General features: G+C 42.2%; 1 protein-coding gene and 1 pseudogene across 13 annotated transcripts in view; one reads left to right on the top strand and one right to left on the bottom strand.

Moving 5' to 3' along the window:
• Window positions 1–20,500, bottom strand: part of PIAS2 (protein inhibitor of activated STAT 2) — a 171,281-nt gene that overhangs the window by 96,544 nt on the left and 54,237 nt on the right. For all 12 annotated transcript variants that reach the window (XR_005200443.1, XR_001825577.2, XM_017529695.2 and 9 more), the window contains 2 exons: window positions 1,893–1,943; window positions 1,692–1,782 (listed from right to left, as the gene is read on the bottom strand). Coding sequence is in view for 10 of the 12 variants with exons in the window: in XM_017529695.2 (XP_017385184.1) it covers window positions 1,692–1,782; window positions 1,893–1,943 (142 nt within the window). In the remaining 2 variants the exon portion in view is untranslated. The remainder of the gene's footprint in view (window positions 1–1,691; window positions 1,783–1,892; window positions 1,944–20,500) is intronic.
• LOC108305134 lies at window positions 11,932–13,070 on the top strand (annotated as a pseudogene). Its single transcript, XR_001825579.2, has one exon. The product of XR_001825579.2 is annotated as a cytochrome c oxidase assembly factor 3 homolog, mitochondrial-like (transcript).

Genomic DNA, 20,500 nt, shown 5'->3' with positions numbered 1-20,500 from the left:
TCTGTCTTTACTAAAAATATAAAAATTAGCTGTGTTTGGTGGCGGGGCACCTAGAATCCCAGCTACTCAGGAGGCTGAGGCAGGAGAATTGCTTGAACCCAGGAGGTGGAGTTGCAGTGAGCCAAAATTGCACTACTGCCCTCCAACCTGGGTGACAGAGCAAGACTCCATGGGGGGGCCGGGGGTGTGCGGGGAAAAGCTCCTGAGAATCTTGTTGCTAGTAGCCAGAAACCTGAGAGACTAAATGTCCCACCTGGGGAAACAGGTCTGGGCCATATAAGCAATCCTCCCTGACTATACCTACTCAGCCTCTGCAATTACCCTTCACTCCCAGACTGTCTCAACGGATTTGTCTCACACGTATCTTTCAAAGAGTCAGTCAGTGATGCAGTGTTGCTCAAGCCCTGTAAAATTCACAAAGCAAGTATTTTCTCAGGTCTCTAAGTCCACAGGTTGTGTATGAGACACCTGACAACCAAGAGAAGTCAGATCCCTCTGTCTACAAGACAAGAGTGCCTGGTTATGGCTTTCTTCACTTTGAGGCAATATTCTGAGCACTTGGCTCTGTAGAGCCCAGAGTCATAGACCATATATATCGCCTGACTTGCTTAGCTACTCATGAGTATCGCTCATATATTAGTCCAGAGCCCAGTCTTGTGTTCAGCAGGGATATTAAACAAGTTTCCCCATTTTCTCAATAGCTGCAAAGAGTGTCAGCTCTGGTGAAATGACAACTGGGCATAGTGGTGGAGTCACTGCTCTCTTAGAGATTCAGTTACAGTTAAATATACCTCCAACTTTGTAGTGCTTGACAAACGTCATGTACTACTTTTTTGATTATGGCTTTGCTGGCCTTCTATGGAATGGTACCTAATTTAGTAATGTATTCAAGGCCTCAATGGAAACCATTACATAGTCCAGTTCTACATTTATTATTTTATTAAGACTTGACTAACAAGATTTGAAGAGTCAAAAGCCATCTATTAGGACAGAAACAGGCTGTATGCAACCACACTGTATATATCCTAGGTGCTGAAGCCCATATACTGCCTCACTGCTTAAAAGAGTTGTCAACCAACTATCATTGCACCCACCCACCACCACAAGTGAATGCATCATCAAGGCCCGAGCTGGAAATTCTTGATTTCTATAGTCAGCCACTCTCAGCAGCTTCTGCTTTCCCCATGTCATCCACAGGCCAAGCCCAGCTAATCCAGATATCCCACACATGCTATCCTGTATGTGAAACTGCCCAAGTCCTCCCCTTCAACTATGCTGTTTGATATGTTCCCAAGAGTGTTTCACAGCATCCTTGATTTGTTAGGCAAGATGCTGCTCCAGGTTCTAGCCAGATACAGTAGTGCACAACTGTTTAGTTCTCACTACTTAGGAGGCTGAGGTAGGAGGATTGTTTGAGCCCAGAGGTTCAAATCAAGCCTGGGGAACACAGCAGGACCCTGTCTCTTTAATTAAAAAAAAAAAGATATTCCAGGCTCATCTTTTCCGTCTCCTTCAGACCTGAAATAAGCCATTTATTATTTATCCAAGAAACCATGGATCACTCTAGTGGAAAACAGTATTTAATCTGGAGGCTAAAACTGTTCATTAGTATTTAGTTGTCACTGTTTCTAGGCCTTGTCAGCGTTTGTATTAAACTTATATGCAAATCTGGTGAATAAAAGGCAACTTACAGGCAAAGGAAATAGCTTCCCATTTACTTTTATACATAGACTATTTGGATAGTTATCTTCTTGAGGACAACTTGTTTCTGCCAGGCAAAGTCTGTATTAATAAAAGAAAAAAAGTATTCTTAAATAGTGTGCTCAAACATTCTTATATGTTTTAAAATTCACCAAGCACAAAATTAAGTTAAGAGAAAATTTCAAACTCACCTCAACTGAACTTGGACTGTATAATCTCTCCTACCACCTGGCAAAAAATCCCTGTTGGAAAGAGAAAAAAAATGGGTTATGAAAGTACAATGAGAATTCTCAGAACAGTCTCACCAGGAAGAAAAAAAGGAAAAGCATTATTTTTATTTTTCTTATTCCCTAAAAGATGAACAATAGACTGCCAATAATATAAGCCTTAATCAAAACACTGTAATGATGACAAACCTGATTTGCTTAACTTCTAGCCATATCTTTATGGCAATTTTAAGGTATTTTCAATGCATAGAAACTTTGAAGATGCAAAATGTATTTCACAGACATCAAACTTGACTAACATGCAAGGAAGCAGGCTAGGTTCTAAAAGAGTTTTAATAAATCTATTTGCTTAGCGCATTCTAATCACTTGAAGACTTTTTTTTAAAATATAAAGACCTATTCACTAGATATTCTTATTGATCTCAAGTACAGCCTAAGCATTAGTAGTTTTTATAGCTACTACGGGGATTCTAATATAGATCCAGGATAAAGAATTAGTGCCTAGAGTCTCAGTATCTCCATACCATCCAACTTCACAATTATGTATCCAATTAAAAGTACAGAACCTCTTACAATTTCTAGATGATAATCTAATGGTGTCATATAAAATATATTTCAGACTGAACCTTCCAAACTCTTGCCATGCAACATGGAGTCCATGGGGAAGCAGCATTGTTTTTCCCTAGGAGCTTGTTAGAAATGCAGACTCTCAGGTCCCATCTTAGACTATAGTATTAGAATCTGCATGTCGGGCCGGATGTGGTGGCTCACAACTATAATCCCGGCCCTTTGGGAGGCCGAGGCAGGCAGATGACCTGAGGTCGGGAGTTCGAGGCCAGCCTAACCAACATGGAGAAACCCCATCTCTACTAAAAATACAAAATTAGCCAGGCGTGGTGGCAGATGCTTATAATCCCAGGTACTTGGGAGGCTGAGGCAGGAGAATTGCTTGAACCCCAGAGGGCGGAGGTTGCAGTGAGCCAAGATTGCACCACTACACTCCAGCCTGGGCAACAAGAGTGAAACTCTGTCTCAAAAAAAAAAAAAAAAAAAAAGAATAGAATTAGAATCTGCATGTTAACAAGATCCTCAGGTAACATGTATACACATTACAGTTTTAAGAAGTATTATCCTTAGCCATTGTCATAAATCTTGTCAGGAAGAAGATCATTAGCCTGTAGTCCTTTCTTGAGAAGCCTGGAGTACACTGAACCCTCATGGTGCTCTAACTGGGCCAGTATTCTCACTGTTCCCAATCTTCTAGCTCCACTGGAAGGCAGTACAGCACAGCGGTGATAACCGCCTTAAGTTCTACAGTCCCAAACCACATAACATCACACAAATCACGTAACCATTCTGTGCCTCCGTTTCTACATCTGTTAAAGATGGAAAATTACTGCACCAACATCATCAAGTTGCTGTGATAATTAAACATGTTAACAGTACATGTAAAGTGCCTAAATATAAGATGTGCTCAACAAACGGGAACAGCTGGCTGCTGTGACTGTTTCCACTCCTCCCACTATTCTCCTTACCAAGAGCAGCCTTCTCAAATGGCTATTCAAAACATCCCAATATCCTAGAAAATACTGACCTCTTCTGAGCAACCCATTATCACTCCACTCATTCAAATCAAGAAACATTTCATATTCTGGGTGCTGGAACTTCAAAGACAAATAAAACATAGTATTTGCTTCAAATGATTTATATGCTAAGTAGGTAACAGACATATAACACCTAAAATAAAATATGGTAAGTGGTACAGTACATTATGAAAAGTAAGTGCTACAGAGAAAGGGAAAATTTTTGTATTGAAAGTTCAAGGTTGTTATCACAATTAGTCCAATCAAACTAGAAAACAGGGTTTTCACAGCAGCGGTTCTGCCTACTTCTGCTTAGTGGCTCCACTAAGAACATGAGTAACTGTGGGTATCTAGCGCAGTGATTCCCAACAAAAAGGAAAGGCTGAGGATCAACCAGAGATAGAGATCAGAAACTTGTTAGATGGGAAACATGATTTGAAGAAGGAGAAATGACAAGAGCCTAGAAAGATGGACAGGAGCATAAAGGGTTTTGAACAGCTCACTAAAGATTTATACTTTATTCTGGCAAGGGAAATTAACATGAACTGGGAAAAACAATGTGCTAAATATCTTCACAAACATTATGAGTCATGACCAAGGCATCTTCTGACATTCATTTTCTGCCAATCACTGTTCTAGAACTTTTACATATTGGTCCATCAGATATAAAAGAAGTATTTATTATATGCTAGGTACTATAATGGGTTTTAAGATGATAAAAAATGAGTAACAGATGCTGCTTTCATCAAGATGGTTGCAAATGCAAGCAGTGAATAAATGCAATGATGCTATAATAGAACATGAGTACATGGCACAGTGAAAGACAAAGGACATATTGAGGGAAATATGGAAATGCACCACAGGGTAGGTATGACTTGAAGTGGCCCTTGAAACATGGCTCAAGAGACCTGCCAGGCAGAGTGTGGAGAAAGAAGACAGGCAAAGGTGCAGAGATGTGAAGCAGCATAGTTAACCTAGGAAACACAAATGGGAAAGCCTAGTCAGAATACAAGTTGTTAGAGAAGAGTAACAAGAGATAAGACGATTTGAAAAAAAGAGGAGAGCAAGATGTTGAAAAGAACTGCCAGGCAATGGATTGTGGACTTCATGAGGTACCATTAGAGTGTGTTTAAAGCATCAAAGAGAAAAAACTAAATGGCCTTTAGAAAGATCATATGGTCAGGTGGGAGATGAAAAATTAGGAGACCATTACAATTGAATAGGCAAAACCATACAATTGAATAGGCAAAAACGAAGGCTTGAAGCTGGGTGCACTGGCTCATTCCTGTAATCCCAACACTTAGGAAGGCTCAGGTAGATGGAGTTCAGGACCAGCCTGGGCAACACAGCGAGACCCTGTCTATATAAAAAAGTAGAAAAATTAGCCAGGTGTTGTGACACGTGCCTACAGTCCCAGCTAGTCGAGAGGCTAAGGTGAGAGGATCAACTGAACCTGGACATTAAAGGCTGTAGTGAGCCTTGATTGTGGCACTGCACTTCAGCCTGAGTGACAGAGCAAGACCCTGGCTCAAAAAATAATAATAGTAATTTAAAATGAGGTCTTGAAAACTATTAAACATAAATATAACTGAGTAATATTTACACATAAAAAATAGTAGGACTCAATGAATAACTAGATATGAGAAGGAAGGATAACGAAAGGGGAGTTTCTACGATGGTGTCCAGGTTTTGGAATGCTGCAACTGAAGAGATGGCCGTGCTACTCGCCAGGACAAGAAGAGGCAGAGCAAGTTACAGCATCAGTCTCCCAAACCACCCGGTGAGGTGGTGATCATTATTCCAATTTTACACGCTGAGTAAGCGAGGTTTAGTCACCTGTTTAGGGGCATAGGGACCTAAGTGGTTGGTTCAGAATTCACCTTCTACTTAGCATTACTCTAAGGACCATACCAGCTCTCTCAAAGGTAGAGTTGTATTGCTGAGTTTTCAATATTCAGAATGACACAGAACAATCAGTGAAGCACAGCAAACTGACAGGAGATGGTAAATGAAGAGTGGGCTATCAAAGAGGCCTCTGTCCAGGCAGATTCCAATGCCATTAGTGAAATGGGGAATACAGAAGGAAATACATTAAGCAAAAATCTCCTTGAGGCCAGTTTATTCTTCAATTTTGCATCTTTGGTTCCTGGAATATGGTCTGGTCCACAGCAGACAGTCAATAAATATGTGCTGAATGAATGAATAAATAAATAAGAACAAAAGACAAGCAGGTTTGAAGGAAGGCAAGTTCAATTTTAGATGTGTTGTGCTTGTTGTCCTTGTAGGTCAAAGGAGAGACACTGAAAAAGGTGTCTGGAGGGAGGTGTTGGTAATTTTGCAGCCACCATTAAAAAAAAAAAAAAAAAAAAAAGCACATTCATGAATATAATTAGAGAATAGCAAGAAGAGAATCTCAGACTGATTCCTGAAAATGGGTACAAGAAGCAATTGTGAGGAACTGAGAGAGCATGGTTAAAAATATACTAGTACAAAATGGAAGAAGCAGCACTGAAGCCAAGAAGAGAACTGAATCCAATGTTCGATCTTTGCAAGATATAACAGAAAGAACAAAAAAACCTGGACAAGAATGTCAAGAATGTATTAAGCCTCTAGTCTAGATCTTACTACCACCACAGGCAAAGGGGAGGAGCTAGAAACACAGCAGTGGTTCTCAAGTTGGCTGCATAATGGAAACCTGGGAAACTTTAAAAACCACTCATGTTTGGGTTCAGTCCTGAGATTCTAATTTAACTGATGTGGGATAAAACCTGAGTATGTGAAGTTCCTAAAGCTCCCTAGCTAATGCTAATATGCAGCAAAGTTTGAGAACCATAGGGACAGAAGTAGTTAAATGACACAAGAAGCAATCATCTGAATCCAGAATGTACAATATGCTAGAGGCAAATCACTTTTTTTGGAAAGTAAACAGTGTTATAAAATAAAGTCTAATGAGAGAAACCAGGGATCCTTAGAGAACTGATCAATTCCACAGTGTGGCAGACATAACACAAGATAAGCCTGGAGCGTCTTTCAGTGCAAAAAATTAAAGAGTGCTCAAAGTGGGCTTCAGGGAGAGAGGTATATCAAAAAAGCATATGAGCCCACCTGAAAGAACTTCTAATAGCCAAAGATGGAACAATTTGAGCAATAAAATTACTATAACATTGGAATATAACCCATAGAACACCTATGAGCCCATGCTGTTATAAATGAATAAAAAGGTTGGGCATGGTGGCTCATATCTATAAAACCACGCCTGTAAACCCAATACACTGGGAGACAGAGGTGGGAAGATCACTTGAGCGCAGGCGTCTGAGTTTACCCTGGACAATACAGTGAGACCTCATCTCTACAAAAAATGTAAAATTTAGCCAGGTGTGGTGTTGCACATCTATAGTCCCAGCTTCCTGGGGGGCTAAAATGGGAGGATCGCTTGACCATAGGAGGTCAAGGCTGCAACAAGCCATGATCACCACCACTGCATTCCAGCCTGGGCAACAGAGCAAGACCTTGTTTCAAAAGAAAAAAAAAATAGGTCAGGCACGGTGTGTCACACCTGTAATCCCAAAACTGTGGGAGGCTAAAGAAGGCAGATCACCTGAGGTCAGGAGTTCAAGACCAGCCTGGCCAACATGGTAAAACCCAGTCTCTACTAAAAATACAAAAATCAGCCCAAGCGTGGTAGAGAATCACTTGAACCTGGGAGGCAGAGGTTATAGTGAGCCAAGATCATGTCACTGCACTCCAGCCTGGGTGACAGAGCGAGACTTTGTCTCTAAATAAATAAATCCATGAATGAATGAAAAGGAGACAGCTCCTCCTTGTAAAAATAAAATAACCCTAATGTAAAAAAGATTAAGGACAACAGAAAATCACTGGGGCACAAGAATGTTTTTTGTCAAAGTAATTGCTAAAGGAAAGATTCACGAGTGAACATGAAATTAATCCACAAAAGTCTGAAGAAAGACAGAATACTAGGTGCCTCATTTCAAAGTATTTCCACAAAATATTTATCATCAACAAAGGAAAAAACAGTAACTTTACAGTGCAGATACTTGGCAGCTAGTATCAGCCAAGTGATCAAGGTTAACATCACCAAAAATAAGATATCAATATTATATTGCCTGATATGGTATCCCGAGAAGGGCACATAACTTGAGGTATTCTTGCCAAAAATGCACAATCGCCTTCTAATCATGGTAAAACATCAGCCATACCCCAACTGAGAAAGAGTCTACAGAACACCTGACCAGTACTCTTCAAAACTGTCACGTCGTGAAAGACAATGAAAAACTAAGAAACTATAACAGAGTAGAATGACATAACAATTAAATGTGATTTGGGATTGTATCTAGGAACAGAAGATGTTGATTAGGTGAAAGACTGGTGAAAATGAATACAGTCTGTAGTTACTACTACTGTACCAATGTTGATTTCATGGTTTTGATCATTGTATCAGGGTGATGTAAGATTTAATATTAGTATAAACTAAGATGAAGACTATATGTACTATTTTCATAATTTTTATCTAAATAAACATTACTATAAAATATAAAGTTTTTAGGCCAGGCACAGTGGCTCACACCTAGAATCCCAACACTTTGGGAGGCCAAGGCGGGAGGATCACAAGGTCAGGAGTTCAAGACCAGAGTGGAGAACGTGGTGAAATCCCGTCTCTACTAAAAATACAAAAACTAGCCAGGCATGATGGTACATGCCTGTAATCCCAGCTACTCAGGAGGCTGAAGTAGGAGAATTGCTTGAACCCAGAAGGCGGAGGTTGCAGTGAGCCAAGATTGTACCACTGCACTCCAGCCTGGGTGACAAAGCAAGAATCTGTCTCAAAAAAAAAAGAAGTTTTAAAAATCTTAGGAGACATAAAAGTCAAAAGCAATACATGGGCCTTGTCTGAATATTAATAATTTGAATATGGGCTGGATATTATTTTATATTAAAGAATTATCAATTTTTTAGAGTTATTATGTTAAACATTCATCAGAGATGCATCTTAAAGTATTTCTAGGTGATATTATACATCTGTGATTTGCTTTAAAATACTTCAGAAAAAAGCAGCAAGAGAAAGTCAGATATAGACTGACAAAATGTTGATAATTACTGAAGCTAGGTAGTGGGTGCCAAATGTTTACCTCCATTTATTGAGAGGGAGAATTTTACTGTTTGATTATACAACTCTGAAAAAGTTGGGGTTTACATATACACATGTATGTGTGTGATCTTTTTATGGGTTTTCCCCCCTTATGGAGGGAGGACTGCAAACAACATTACTTTCTTAAGACTTAAAAACAATGTTTTTTAAGCCAGACACAACAGCTCACACCTGTCAATCCCAACGCTTGGGGAAGCTGATACAGGAATCGATACAATGACGGTTGAACAACAGTGTGAATATGCCAGTATTCATAAGGCCCTCTCTCAAAATAAGAGAATATGACTTTTATGTCTCCTAAGATTTTTTTTAAACTTTTTTTTTTGAGACAGATTCTTGCTCTATCACCCAGGCTAGAGCGCAGTGGCGCAATCTCAGCTCACTGCAACCTGGGCTTGAGCCCATGAGTTTGTTTGCGACCAGCCCAGGGAACACGGCAAGGCCTGGTCTCTACAAAAATAGAAACAAAAAATTAGCCAGGTATTGTGGCGTACACCTGTAGTACCAGCTAATCAAGACCCTCTCACAAAATAAAAAATTAAAAAATTATATTAAGGCTAAATACACATAAGATGAAAGTTACCATAACCATTTGTGAGTTTACATATTTGTGGCATTAGGCATATTCACACTGTTGTTCAACCATCACTAACATCCATCTCCAAAACATGATAAAATTTTTTTTTATTTATTTATTTTGGAAAGGAGTCTTGCTCTGTCACCCAGGTTGGAGTGCAGTGGTGTGATCTTGACTCACTGCAACCTCGTCTCCCAGGTTCAAGCGATTCTTCTGCTTCAGCCTCCCAAGTAGCTGGGGCTACAGACTTGCGCCACATGTCCAGCTAATTTTTGTAATTTTAGTAGAGAAAGGGTTTCACCATATTGGCCAGGCTAGTCTCCCAAAGTGGTGGCATTACAGGCATGAGCCACCGTGCCCAGCCAATAAAATTTTTTTTAATTCAAAATAATACCCAGGTGTGATGGCTCATGCCTGTAATCCCAGCACTTTGGGAGGCCAAGACGGGCAGATCACTTGAGGTCAGGAGTCGGAGACCAGCCTGGTCAATATAGTGAAACCCTGTCTCTACCAAAAATATAAAAAATGAGCCAGGTGTGGTGGTGTGTACATGTAAACTCGGCTATTCGGGAGGCTAAGGCAGGAGAATCACTTGAAAACAGGAGGTGGAAGTTGCAGTGAGACGAGATCGTACCACTGCACTCCCGTCTGGGTGACAGCAAGACTCTGTCTCAAAAATAATAATAATTATTATTACTATTATTTAAATTCTAGTCATTTCTTTATTGACTAGTTAATACATTCACATAGTTAGAACTTTAAAAAGATACATAGAAGGACAGAAAGAGAAAAGACTCCTCCTAACTCTGTCTCCAGCTTCCCAGCTCCTTTCAAGAAGCAGCTAATCTAGGCCAGGTGTAGTGTGGCTCATGCCTGTAATCCCAGCACTTTGGGAGGCTAAAGCAGGCAGATCACCTGAGGGAAGGAATTCGAAATCAGCCTAGCCAACATGGCAAAACCCCATCCCTACTAAAAATACAAAAATTAGCTGGGCATGGTGGCATGCATCTACAGTCCCAGCTACTACGGAGGCTGAGGCAGGACAGTCACTTGAACTTGGGAGGCAGAGGTTGCCATTAGCTGAGATCATGCCACAGCACTCCAGCCTGAGCAACAGAGTTAGACTCCACCTCAAACACAGAAACCAAACCAAACCAAACTAAAACAAAACAAAACAAAACAAAACAAAACAAAACAAAACAAAACAAAACAAAACAAAACAAGCAAGACAAATGCAGCTAATCTTAATTTGTCCAGGATTTTGATACACTTACCCAAATTCTGCATACACACACACATATAAACAAACATACACCTTTTTAAGGCAACTGAGAGCCTTAAAAATGTTTACTTAAAAATATGTATCTCTAAATATCTACTTACTCTAACCCTCTTCCTTCAAAAGCCCACATAACACTCCAGTGAAGCTTTCCCAGACCACCAAGGTTAACAGTGGCCTCCTCCTCCTCTTATAAATCAGCTCTGATTTGTCATTACAGAATTGGCTCTTTTCATATGACACCAAGACTTCAGGCAACTTGTAAAAGGGGATCATGCCATATGACACAGTACCTTGTGCCTAATAAACACTTGCTAAACATTGATCTAAAGAAAAGGAACACTGGAAAACAAAACTAAAGACCAATGACATAGTTTTTGGACATAAAACACATTGGGAACAAACAGTTTCTCTTCAAAGGGGTTCACCCCCTTGTCCTTTATTTTATTTTATAAGTAATCATTCCTACCTTTAACATGCCCAGGCATGCCTCCATTCACCAAGCTTGTAGCCAACTCACACCCCCTTACTTTAAGTTGGTAGGTACAAGCAATAAACTTCCTGGTTCTTTGTCCTATTCTAAATGCTAAATGTAACCAACAGAGATCAGTTTAGATTGTACTACAACCCCAATTAACGGGGAGAGCACACAGAAACAGGGATAGTTTTTAGGAATAAAATCCCTGCTTTCCTTTGTTGGGTGTGCTCTTGCCACTACTCTGTATGCTAGAAGCACCGCTCTGCAGAGGTAAATTCTCTTGCTCAGAAAACTTTTTGCCTGGGTGCTCATTTCCTTTGCAACTCAAAGCTCTTATTTCCAACAATTTGAGGGTTCGTCCAGTATCCCATTCTCCTCCAGGGAGGGGTCTCCAATCATCTCTCATAGACAATCAAGAAGAATAGCAAAGTCAAGCCATGTTAGGTAAGTCTGAAGCAGAAAGTATATAAATTCAAGAGGGGGAAAATTGTTGGGAACAGTTTCTCTTTAAAGGTTTTCACTCCCTTGTCCTTTGTTCTATTTTGTAAGTAATCTTTCCTGACTTTAACATGCCCAGGCATGCCTCCAACCACCGAGTTTGTAGCCAACCCATACCACCTAACTTTAAGTTGGTAGGTACAAACAATAAACTTCCTGGTTTTTTGTCCTATTCTAAATGCTAAAGCTAGCCTATTGGAATCAGTTAGATTATACAATCTGACCTCAATTAATGGTCCAACCCCAATTAACAGGGGGAGGATACAGAAACAGGGACAGCATTAGGAATAAAAACCCCTGCTTTCCTTTGTTGGGTGTGCTCTTGCCACTGCTCTGTATGCAAGAAGCACCCTTCTCCGGAAGTAAATTGCCTTGATAAGAAAACTTTTCGTCTGAGTGCTTGTTTCCTTTGCGAATCCAAGCTCTTATTTCCAAAAAATATGATTTCTCATTTGTTCTATTTTATTTGTGTATTTATTTGGTAGTTGGTTTATTACTATCCCAAAGATTGCTGTAAGCCAGTCTATCTATCTATGCACTATGCTTTGGGACTTTACAAAGTCAGATTATAAAATCATTGAGATTTTTGTTGAGATATGTAATTTTAATAAAAGTGATGTGATTAGGCAAAGAATCTAAAGCTGGGTCCCAGGGTCTTCCACATAACAGTGCATCTTCAAGAAAGTAGGTGTTCAAAGCAGCTGCATGATCCATAAATCTGGATCTTCCATCTTGGGAGGCTTACAATTCACATGATCATCTATTAACAATTCTGAGGCACTGTGAAAGGAGGAGCAGCAACATGGCAGCTTAGGGAGCTGGTGACCCTCTGGACGCTAAGTGTGTAGAGGACCTGTTCGTTCACTGTTATCAACCCAACTCAGGAGAAGCTGACACCTGTGCAAGTGCAATTCATGCAGCAGGTGCAGCTTGCCCAGTGGCAGAAGGCCCTACCACAGAAGTGGACCTGGAACATCATGACCAGCCTAGGCATCGGGGCCCTGGTATTAGCTATTTATGGATACACCTTCTACCCGATTTCCCAGGAGCGTTTCCTAGGTGAGCTAGAAGACAATGCCAAAGCTGCCTGAGCCCAAGCTCTGTAGAGGGCATCAGGATCCTAATCTGGATGAGCACTGGACATCTCCAACCTGCTGGTGCCCCTTCACGTGGTGAATGATGCCCCATGATCCTGTAGAAATTGAATCCTGCTCACAACATTGTTGGCCTTCCTATTAACCTTAGACCATGACTGAGCCCAGTAAACCAGAGACTTATCCATTTGGCCACTGTCAAAAGAACAGAAGTTTGCCCATCTCACACTTGCTGTGTACAGTGACTGAGCCCTCATAGTTTGTTTCCTTGTTTGAGAGGTGTGCATGTGACCTTGGGTTTTCCCAAAGTTTCTGACTTTGTGTTTTAGCCCCTTCACCTTTCCAGGGATGCAACTGTTATGGGATTAAGCGTGGTAGCTCTGTGCAGTGTTAGAGCCTAAAGTAGAATAGAGTCAAGTTGAGAATAATAAACTGAATCATCTCTCCTGGAAAAAAAAAAAAAAAAGATTGTAAAAGGTCAAGCTGTAAAGAACTTAGGTAATTATGGGCAGGCACAGTGGCTCATGCCTATAAATCTAGCACTCTGGGAGGCCGAGGAAGGCAGATCACTTGAGGCCAGGAATTCAAGACCAGCCTGGCTAACATGGCGAAACCACATCTCTACTAAAAAGACAAAAATTAGCCAAGTGTGGTAGCTCCTGCCTGTAGTCCCAGCTACTCAAGAGGCTGAGGCAGGAGAATCCCTTGAACCCAGGAGGTAGACGATGCAGTGAGCCGAAATCACACCACTGCACTCACTCCAACCTAGACTACAGAGCAAGGCTCTGTCTCGGAAAAAAAAAAAAAAAAAGAATTTATGTAATTAAGTACAGAATTTTCCAAACTTACTTAACTGCAACAATCTTATTTTTAAAAAGTTCTTAACATTTCAAAGAGTGTTCTAATGAATAGTTGAAAAGGAAGTAAAGGTCTCTAATGTACTCAATTCCTCACCATGCCTGGCTAATTGTTTTATATTTTTAGTAGAGATGGGGTTTCACCACATTGACCAGGTTGGTCTGGAACTCCTGAACTCCAGTGATCCACCCACCTCAAGCCTCCCAAAGTGCTGAGATTACAGGTATGAGCCACCACAACCGGACTTCTTTTTAAATATTTTTAATTGGAAAGTTGTATGCTACAGGTTTCCTTTCTTCTTACATCTCTTAGTTCAACTACTCTTTACAAATGGTCTACCAATACTTTTCATAATTGTTTTCAAATTTCTACTAATTTTTTGGTCAGGATGACTATACAGCTCTCTTTCCCCAAAACTGCCTCAGTTTATGTTCATATCCCAGAATAATTATTAGTAATGTTTACTTTCTCTCTCAAAAATGCCCCAGTTTGGCATGCTAATGGACACCCTATCTTTGGGCTGTTATTATAAATTCTTTTTATATTGCTTTACGTGGAACAACTTTTTTTTTTTTTTTACAGGGTCTCACTCTGTCGCCCAGTCTGCAGTGCTGCAATACGATCACAGCTCACTGCAGCCTCGACCTCCCAGGCTCAAGCGATTCTCCCACCTCAGCTTCCTGAGTAGGTAAGACTCATTTTTTATTTCTTGTAGAGACAGGGTTTTGCCACGTTGCCCAGGCTGGTGTGAACTCCTGGGTTCAAGTGATCCTGCCACCTCCCAAAGTGCTAGGATTACAGGCATGAGCCACCATGGCCAGCCCTGGAATAAGTTTTTCATTTAAAAAAAATTATCTTTTAGGCCAACTGACCGCACCATGGACAGCATGGTAACCTCCGTTTATTATTTTTTTCTTCTTCACTGTCCCAGTTGGAGGTAAGCTCTGTGACCTGCACGTACACTCCAGATGAGTTCCTGGAACTAGAAAGTCTGAAATAACTGGAAAACCACAAAAGGAGAAGAAATGATCAACCCCCACAGTGCCTAATTAACTTTGAGACATTCTTCTATTGTTCCTTAATTCCACCTCAACTGATTAAGGCAACTGGACTTTGTAACCAACCTTGGTCAACCTCGTGACTCCATACCCTACGACTCACTCCCAGCTTGCAAAAACTGCCTGAACTGTAACTTTCCACTGCCTACCCCAAACCTATAAAACCAACTCCTACCCTACCGCCCTGCACTGACTCTTTGTCAGACTCAGCCCACCCACACCCAGAGCACGAGTTTAACATTTGGTGCCAAAATCTGGGATGGGAACTCCTTTGGGAGACCAAACCCCCTGTCCCTGTTCTCCTTGTGCTCTCTCCGTGAAGAGACCTACCTATGACCTAGGCTCATCAGGCAGCCCACAGACCCACTCACCATCTTCACATCAGGTAAGCAGTTTGCGTTAACTCTTCCTTAGCCCTTCTCGCTACCTGTCATCTTCTCGCTACCTTCATCTCCTTTCAGTTTCATTTTCCTCTCCCTTTCAGCAGAGATAAGAAAGACAGGACTTTCTGTGAGGTTCATGACTGGAAAAAATCCTACATAGGTCATGGAACCAGGAAGACAGTCTTCCCTCAGTGACTGATCACTGTGGAGACATCTGCTCTGGTCATTCATTCACACTCGAGGGTGACGGATCAACGAGGGGGACACCCCCTTTAACTGATTCACCCCAGGTACAGACCAAGGTTTAGTCTGGGACACCTGCTAAGCTTCTTGGTCGCACACTTTTCCTGCCTCCACCACTCTTCTTAAACTATGGGCAACCTCCCGCCTGCCATTCCTCCCTCCTCTCCCTTAGCCTGCATTCTAAAAAACCTCAAACCTCTCTGGCTATCGCATGACATAAAACCGAAGAGTCTTATTTTCTTCTGCAATACTGGTTAGCCACAATATAAACTGGACAATAGTTCTAAATGGCCCGAGAATGATACCTTTGATTTTTCTATCCTGCAGGATCTAGATGACTTCTGTCATAAAATGAGAAAATGGTCTGAAATTCCCTACATCCAGGCATTTTTTTACACTTCAAACCCTCCCTACTCTCTGCTCTCAATGCAACCCGTCCCAAATTTTCCTTCTCTCCCTTCTATCCGCCCCTCCTGCCTCTGCCAGTTAACTCAGAATCCTTCTTGTCCCTCAACTCATCTGACCTTTCTCCTCCCCGCCTGTCTAATCCAGACCTTAATCCAGGCCCTAATCTCTCCCCAGAGCTTCCTTCCTCTTCCTCTTCCTCGGCCCAAAACCCACTTCCTTATGCTCCTGCTGTCACTTCCCCACCTCATACTCCATCTTGCTTGCAGTTTAGTTCTGCAGCTAATTCCTCCACTCCGCCCATCAATTCTCACTTCAATGAGTCTCATCGTACTCAGGAAGCTAAGGTGGCTGAATCCAAAGGCATAGTAAGTGTGCACATTCCTTTCTCTTTATCCATCCTTTCCCAAATCAGCCAACGGTTAGGCTCCTTTTCATCAGGTTGTCCAAATACTTAACCCAGTCCTATAATCTCACCTGAAGTGACCTAAATGTCATCCTTACTTCTCTACTCTCCCCCCTGAAGAATGTTTAACATGCATTTTATCATCCAATCAGCCCCTGACATTAAATAAGCTACAGAAATTAAAATATGACCCTCAAACCCCACAACAGGAAGTAATCAATCTCGCCTTCATGGTTCTCAATAAGGAATAAGTTGACCGGTGGCAGCATATCTCAGAACTACAGATGCTTGCCTCTGCCTTAAGACAAACCTCAGCCTTACCACTGCCTCACAAAGACTTCAAAGCGACCAGACTGCAGTGTCCAGCCACCCCTCCCGGACCTTGCTTCAAGTGTCGGAAACCTGGCCACTGGGCCAAGGAATGCCCGCAGCCTGGGATTCCTCCTAAGCCTTGCCCCATCTGTGCAGGCCCCCCACTGGAAGTTGGACTGTCCAACTCACGTTGCTGCTCCCACAGCTCCTGGAACTCCAATGCAAAGCTCCTGGACTGAATCTTTCCCAGATCTCCTCGGCTTGGCAGCTGAAGACTAACACTGCCTGAACATCTCGGAGGCCCCCTGGACCATCATGGATGCTGAGCTTCGGTTAACTCTTATGGTAGAGGGTAAGTCCGGCCGTCCTCTTCTTAATCAATGTGGGAGCCACCTGCTCCACGCTGTCTTCTTTTCAAGGACATGTCTCCTTGGCCTACTTAACTATTGTGGGAATTGACAGCAAGGTTTCCAGGCCTCTCAAAACTCCTCAAGTCTGGTGTCAATTAGGCCAGTACTCCTTTCCACATGCTTTCCTAATCGTCCCGACTTGTCCAGTTCCCCCGTTAGGCCAAAATATCCTAGCAAAATTGTCTGCCTCCTTAACTATTCCTGAGCTACAGCCGCACCTCATTGCCGCCCTCCTCCCTGATCCCATACCTCCCTCAATAGCTCCCCTGCTTGTGTCCCCTTATTCATGGGTGCAGGACACCACCTCCCATCCCTTGCTAGAAGTCACTCACCCCTCATCATCCACTTAAAACCTAACCACCGTTATTCCACCCAGCACCAGTACCCCATCTTACAACAGGCTTTAAAAGGCCTAAAGCCTGTTATCATCTGTCTTTTACAACATGACCTTTTAATTCCTACAAACTATCCTTACAATTTCCCTATTCCACCTGTACAAAAACCAGACAAATCCTACAGATTAGCCCAAGCCCTCCATCTCCTTCATCAGATTGTGCTTCCCATCCACCCAGTTGTATCAAACCCCTATACCCTCCTATTTTCCATACCCACTTCCACAACTCACTATTCTTGACCTGAAAGATGCCCTTTTTACCATTCTCTTATACCCCTCATCTCAGCCTCTTTTCACCTTTATTTGGACTGACCCCGACATCCACCAGTCCCAGCAGTTAACTTGGACTGTTCTTCCCCAAAGTTTCCAAGATAGCCCTCATAACTTTAGTCAAATCCTTTCTCAAAACACTTTTGCTTCTGGATACCAGGTTTTGCCCTACTAGCCAAACCACTTTATAAACTTACAAAAGGGAACTTAGCTGAGCCCATAGACCCTAAATCCTTCCCCCATTCTTTCCTTTCGTTTGTTAAAAAAAGGCCCTGGAAATGGTCCCTCCACTAGCACTCCCCAATGCCTCCCAACCCTTTTCCCTTTGCACAGCAGAAGTAAAAGGCTGCGCAGCAGGGGTTCTTACACAAAAGCCAGGCTCTCAACCAGTCGCCTTCTTGTCCTCACAGTCCTAGGCTGGCTGTCATGTTTACACACAACAGCTGTAATACTCCCAGAGTACCTTAAAAGTACAGGTTACCCCCCACTTACTCTCTGTACCTCTCACAACCTCCAAAATTTAGTTACCTTTTCACACCTCACATACTTACTTTCAGCCCCTCGCCTTCTCCAGCTTTATGCACTCTTTATTGAAACCCCCACGGTAACCATTGCTCTCACACCTGATTTCAACCAAGCCTCTCACTTAATACCTAACACAAACCCTAAACCCCATGACTGCATCTCCCTAATCCATATAGAATCCTCCCCATTTCCCCATATTTCTCTTTTTCCTATTCCAGACCCAGACCACACATGGTTTATTGACAGCAGTTCTTCAAAGCCCAGTCGGTTGGCACTGGCCAAAGCTGGGTTATGCTGTTGTATCACACTCATCTATCAAAGCTGTCACACTTCTCCCATCCATGCAAGCTAAACTAATTGCCCTAACCCATGCTCTTACTCTTGCCAAAGGACTACATGTTAATATTTATACTGACTCTAAATATACCTTCCACATCCTACACCACCATGCTGCCATATGGGCAGAAAGAGGTTTTCTCACTACACAAGAGTCCTCTATTACCAATGCCCCCAGTAAAGGTCCTCCTTAGGGCCACTCTCCTCCCAGCCAAGGCTGGAGTTATCCACTGCAGAGGACTCAGGATTCAAGCCACTCCTAAAAACTCACAGGGTATAGCCCCTTTGAACTCCTATGTGGCTGCACCTTTCTGCTTGGGCCTAACCTTATTCCAGACACCAGTCCTCTTGGTGACTATCTTCCAGTCCTCTAACAGGCCAGCCAAGAAATCCACCAGGCTGCTAATTTCCTCTTACCCACTCCAGATACCTGGCCATATGAAAACACCCTAACCAGAAGGTCAGTCCTAGTTAAAAGCCTAATCCCTTAGTCTCTGCAACCTCAATGGACAGCACCCTTCCTGGTAGTCTACAGCACCCCAACCACTGTCCGTCTACAAGACCCTCCCCAGTGAGTCCATCATTCCAGGATAAAGCTGTGTCCATCAGACAATCAGCCTGACTCCTCCACATCCTCCTGGAAGTAGCAAGTACTCTCCCCCACTTCTCTTAAACTCACCCGTATCCCCGAAGTGGAAGAGTAACCCAATATAAACCTAACATACCTTTTACTTTCATTAGGTATCTTTTTCCTAACACCACTACTACTTAACGCAGTCACCCCTACTTATACCATACCTCAGAAAGTCTCTGTTTGAGTGGTTACTTATAGATACCACACACTTCCTCATACATCATGAAAACAAAAGCTCTCTCCACACAGTTACCCCACTAAACCCCACTACAACCTTTAACAGCCACAGCCCTTGCTGGTTCCTTTGGTATCTGGGTAAAAGACTCCAACCACCCCCCACAGATTACTTTCTCATCTTTTCAGTTTACACTTCCAGTTCTGCCTAAGCCAAGGACTTTTTTTTCCTCTGTGGTTCTTCTTTTTGCATCTGCCTTCCTACCAACTGGATAGGCACTTCTACCCTAGTTTTCCTTGTTCCCAAAATTCAGTCTGCCAACAGAGACAAAAGCCTCCCTGTTCCCCTTGTGGTCCCGACACAAGTGGGTCATTCCATTGATCCCCTTACTTGTAGGGTTAGAAATTACTACTGCACTCAGCAAAGGCACAGCAGGCCTTACCACTTCAATTGTCACCTTCTGTAGCCTCTCTAATGATTTCTGTGCTAGCATTGCAGAAATAACTCAATCACTATCCCTTCTTAAGGCTCAGGTAAATTCCCTAACTGCAGTTGTCCTCTAAAGCTGCAGAGGTCTTGATTTACTAACTGCTGAAAAAGGAGGTCTTTGCCTATTCCTAAACAAAGAATGTTGTTTTTATGTAAACCAGTCTGGCCTCATATATGATGCCATCAAAAAACTGAAAGACAGAGCCCAAAAGTTTGATAATCAGGCAAATAATTATTCTCAACCAAGCTGGCCACTCTCTAACTGGATATCATGGCTCCTTCCATTAGCAGGACCCTTTATACCCATTTTTCTCCTTCTCTTATTCGGACCTTGCCTTTTCTGACTAACCTCTCAATTCCTACAAAATTGCATCCAAGCTATAACCAATCAGTCAATACAACAAAATGCTCCTTTTAACAACCCCACAATATCAATCTTTGCCCTAAAATCTCTTGGCAGTCTAAATTCTTTCCCATTTTTATGTTTCCGTGCTGCCCCCAATCCCACTCAAAAAAGCCCTGAGAAACATCGCCCTATCACCAGTCTGTGCCAGCCTTCCTAACATGCCACTCCCCTTCACGCTTCATTTCTTTTTTCTTTGTATTACAAATATAAAAAGACAGGAATGTAAGATCTTTTAGGCTAGTTGACTGTGCCATGGACAGCATGGTAACCTCTGTGAACTGCACGTACACTTCAGATGAGTTCCTAGAACTAGGAAGTCTGAATTAACTGGAAAACCACAAAAGGAGAAGAAATGATCAACCCCTGCAGTGCCTAATTAACTTTGAGACATTCTTCAATTGTTCCTTAATTCTGCCTCAACTGATAAAGCAACTGGACTTTGTGACCAACCTTGGTCAACCTCCTGACTCCAGAGCCTATGACCCCCTCCCTCCCAGCTTGCAAAAACTGCCCTGAAGTGTAACTTCGGTAACTTTCCACTGCCTACCCCAAACCTATAAACACCAACTCCTATCCCACCACCCTGTGCTTA

Source organism: Cebus imitator, unplaced genomic scaffold, assembly GCF_001604975.1.
Source record: "Cebus imitator isolate Cc_AM_T3 unplaced genomic scaffold, Cebus_imitator-1.0 Scaffold60, whole genome shotgun sequence".
Taxonomy (NCBI): Eukaryota; Metazoa; Chordata; class Mammalia; order Primates; family Cebidae; genus Cebus; species Cebus imitator.
This window is presented reverse-complemented; position numbering and strand designations above follow the sequence as displayed.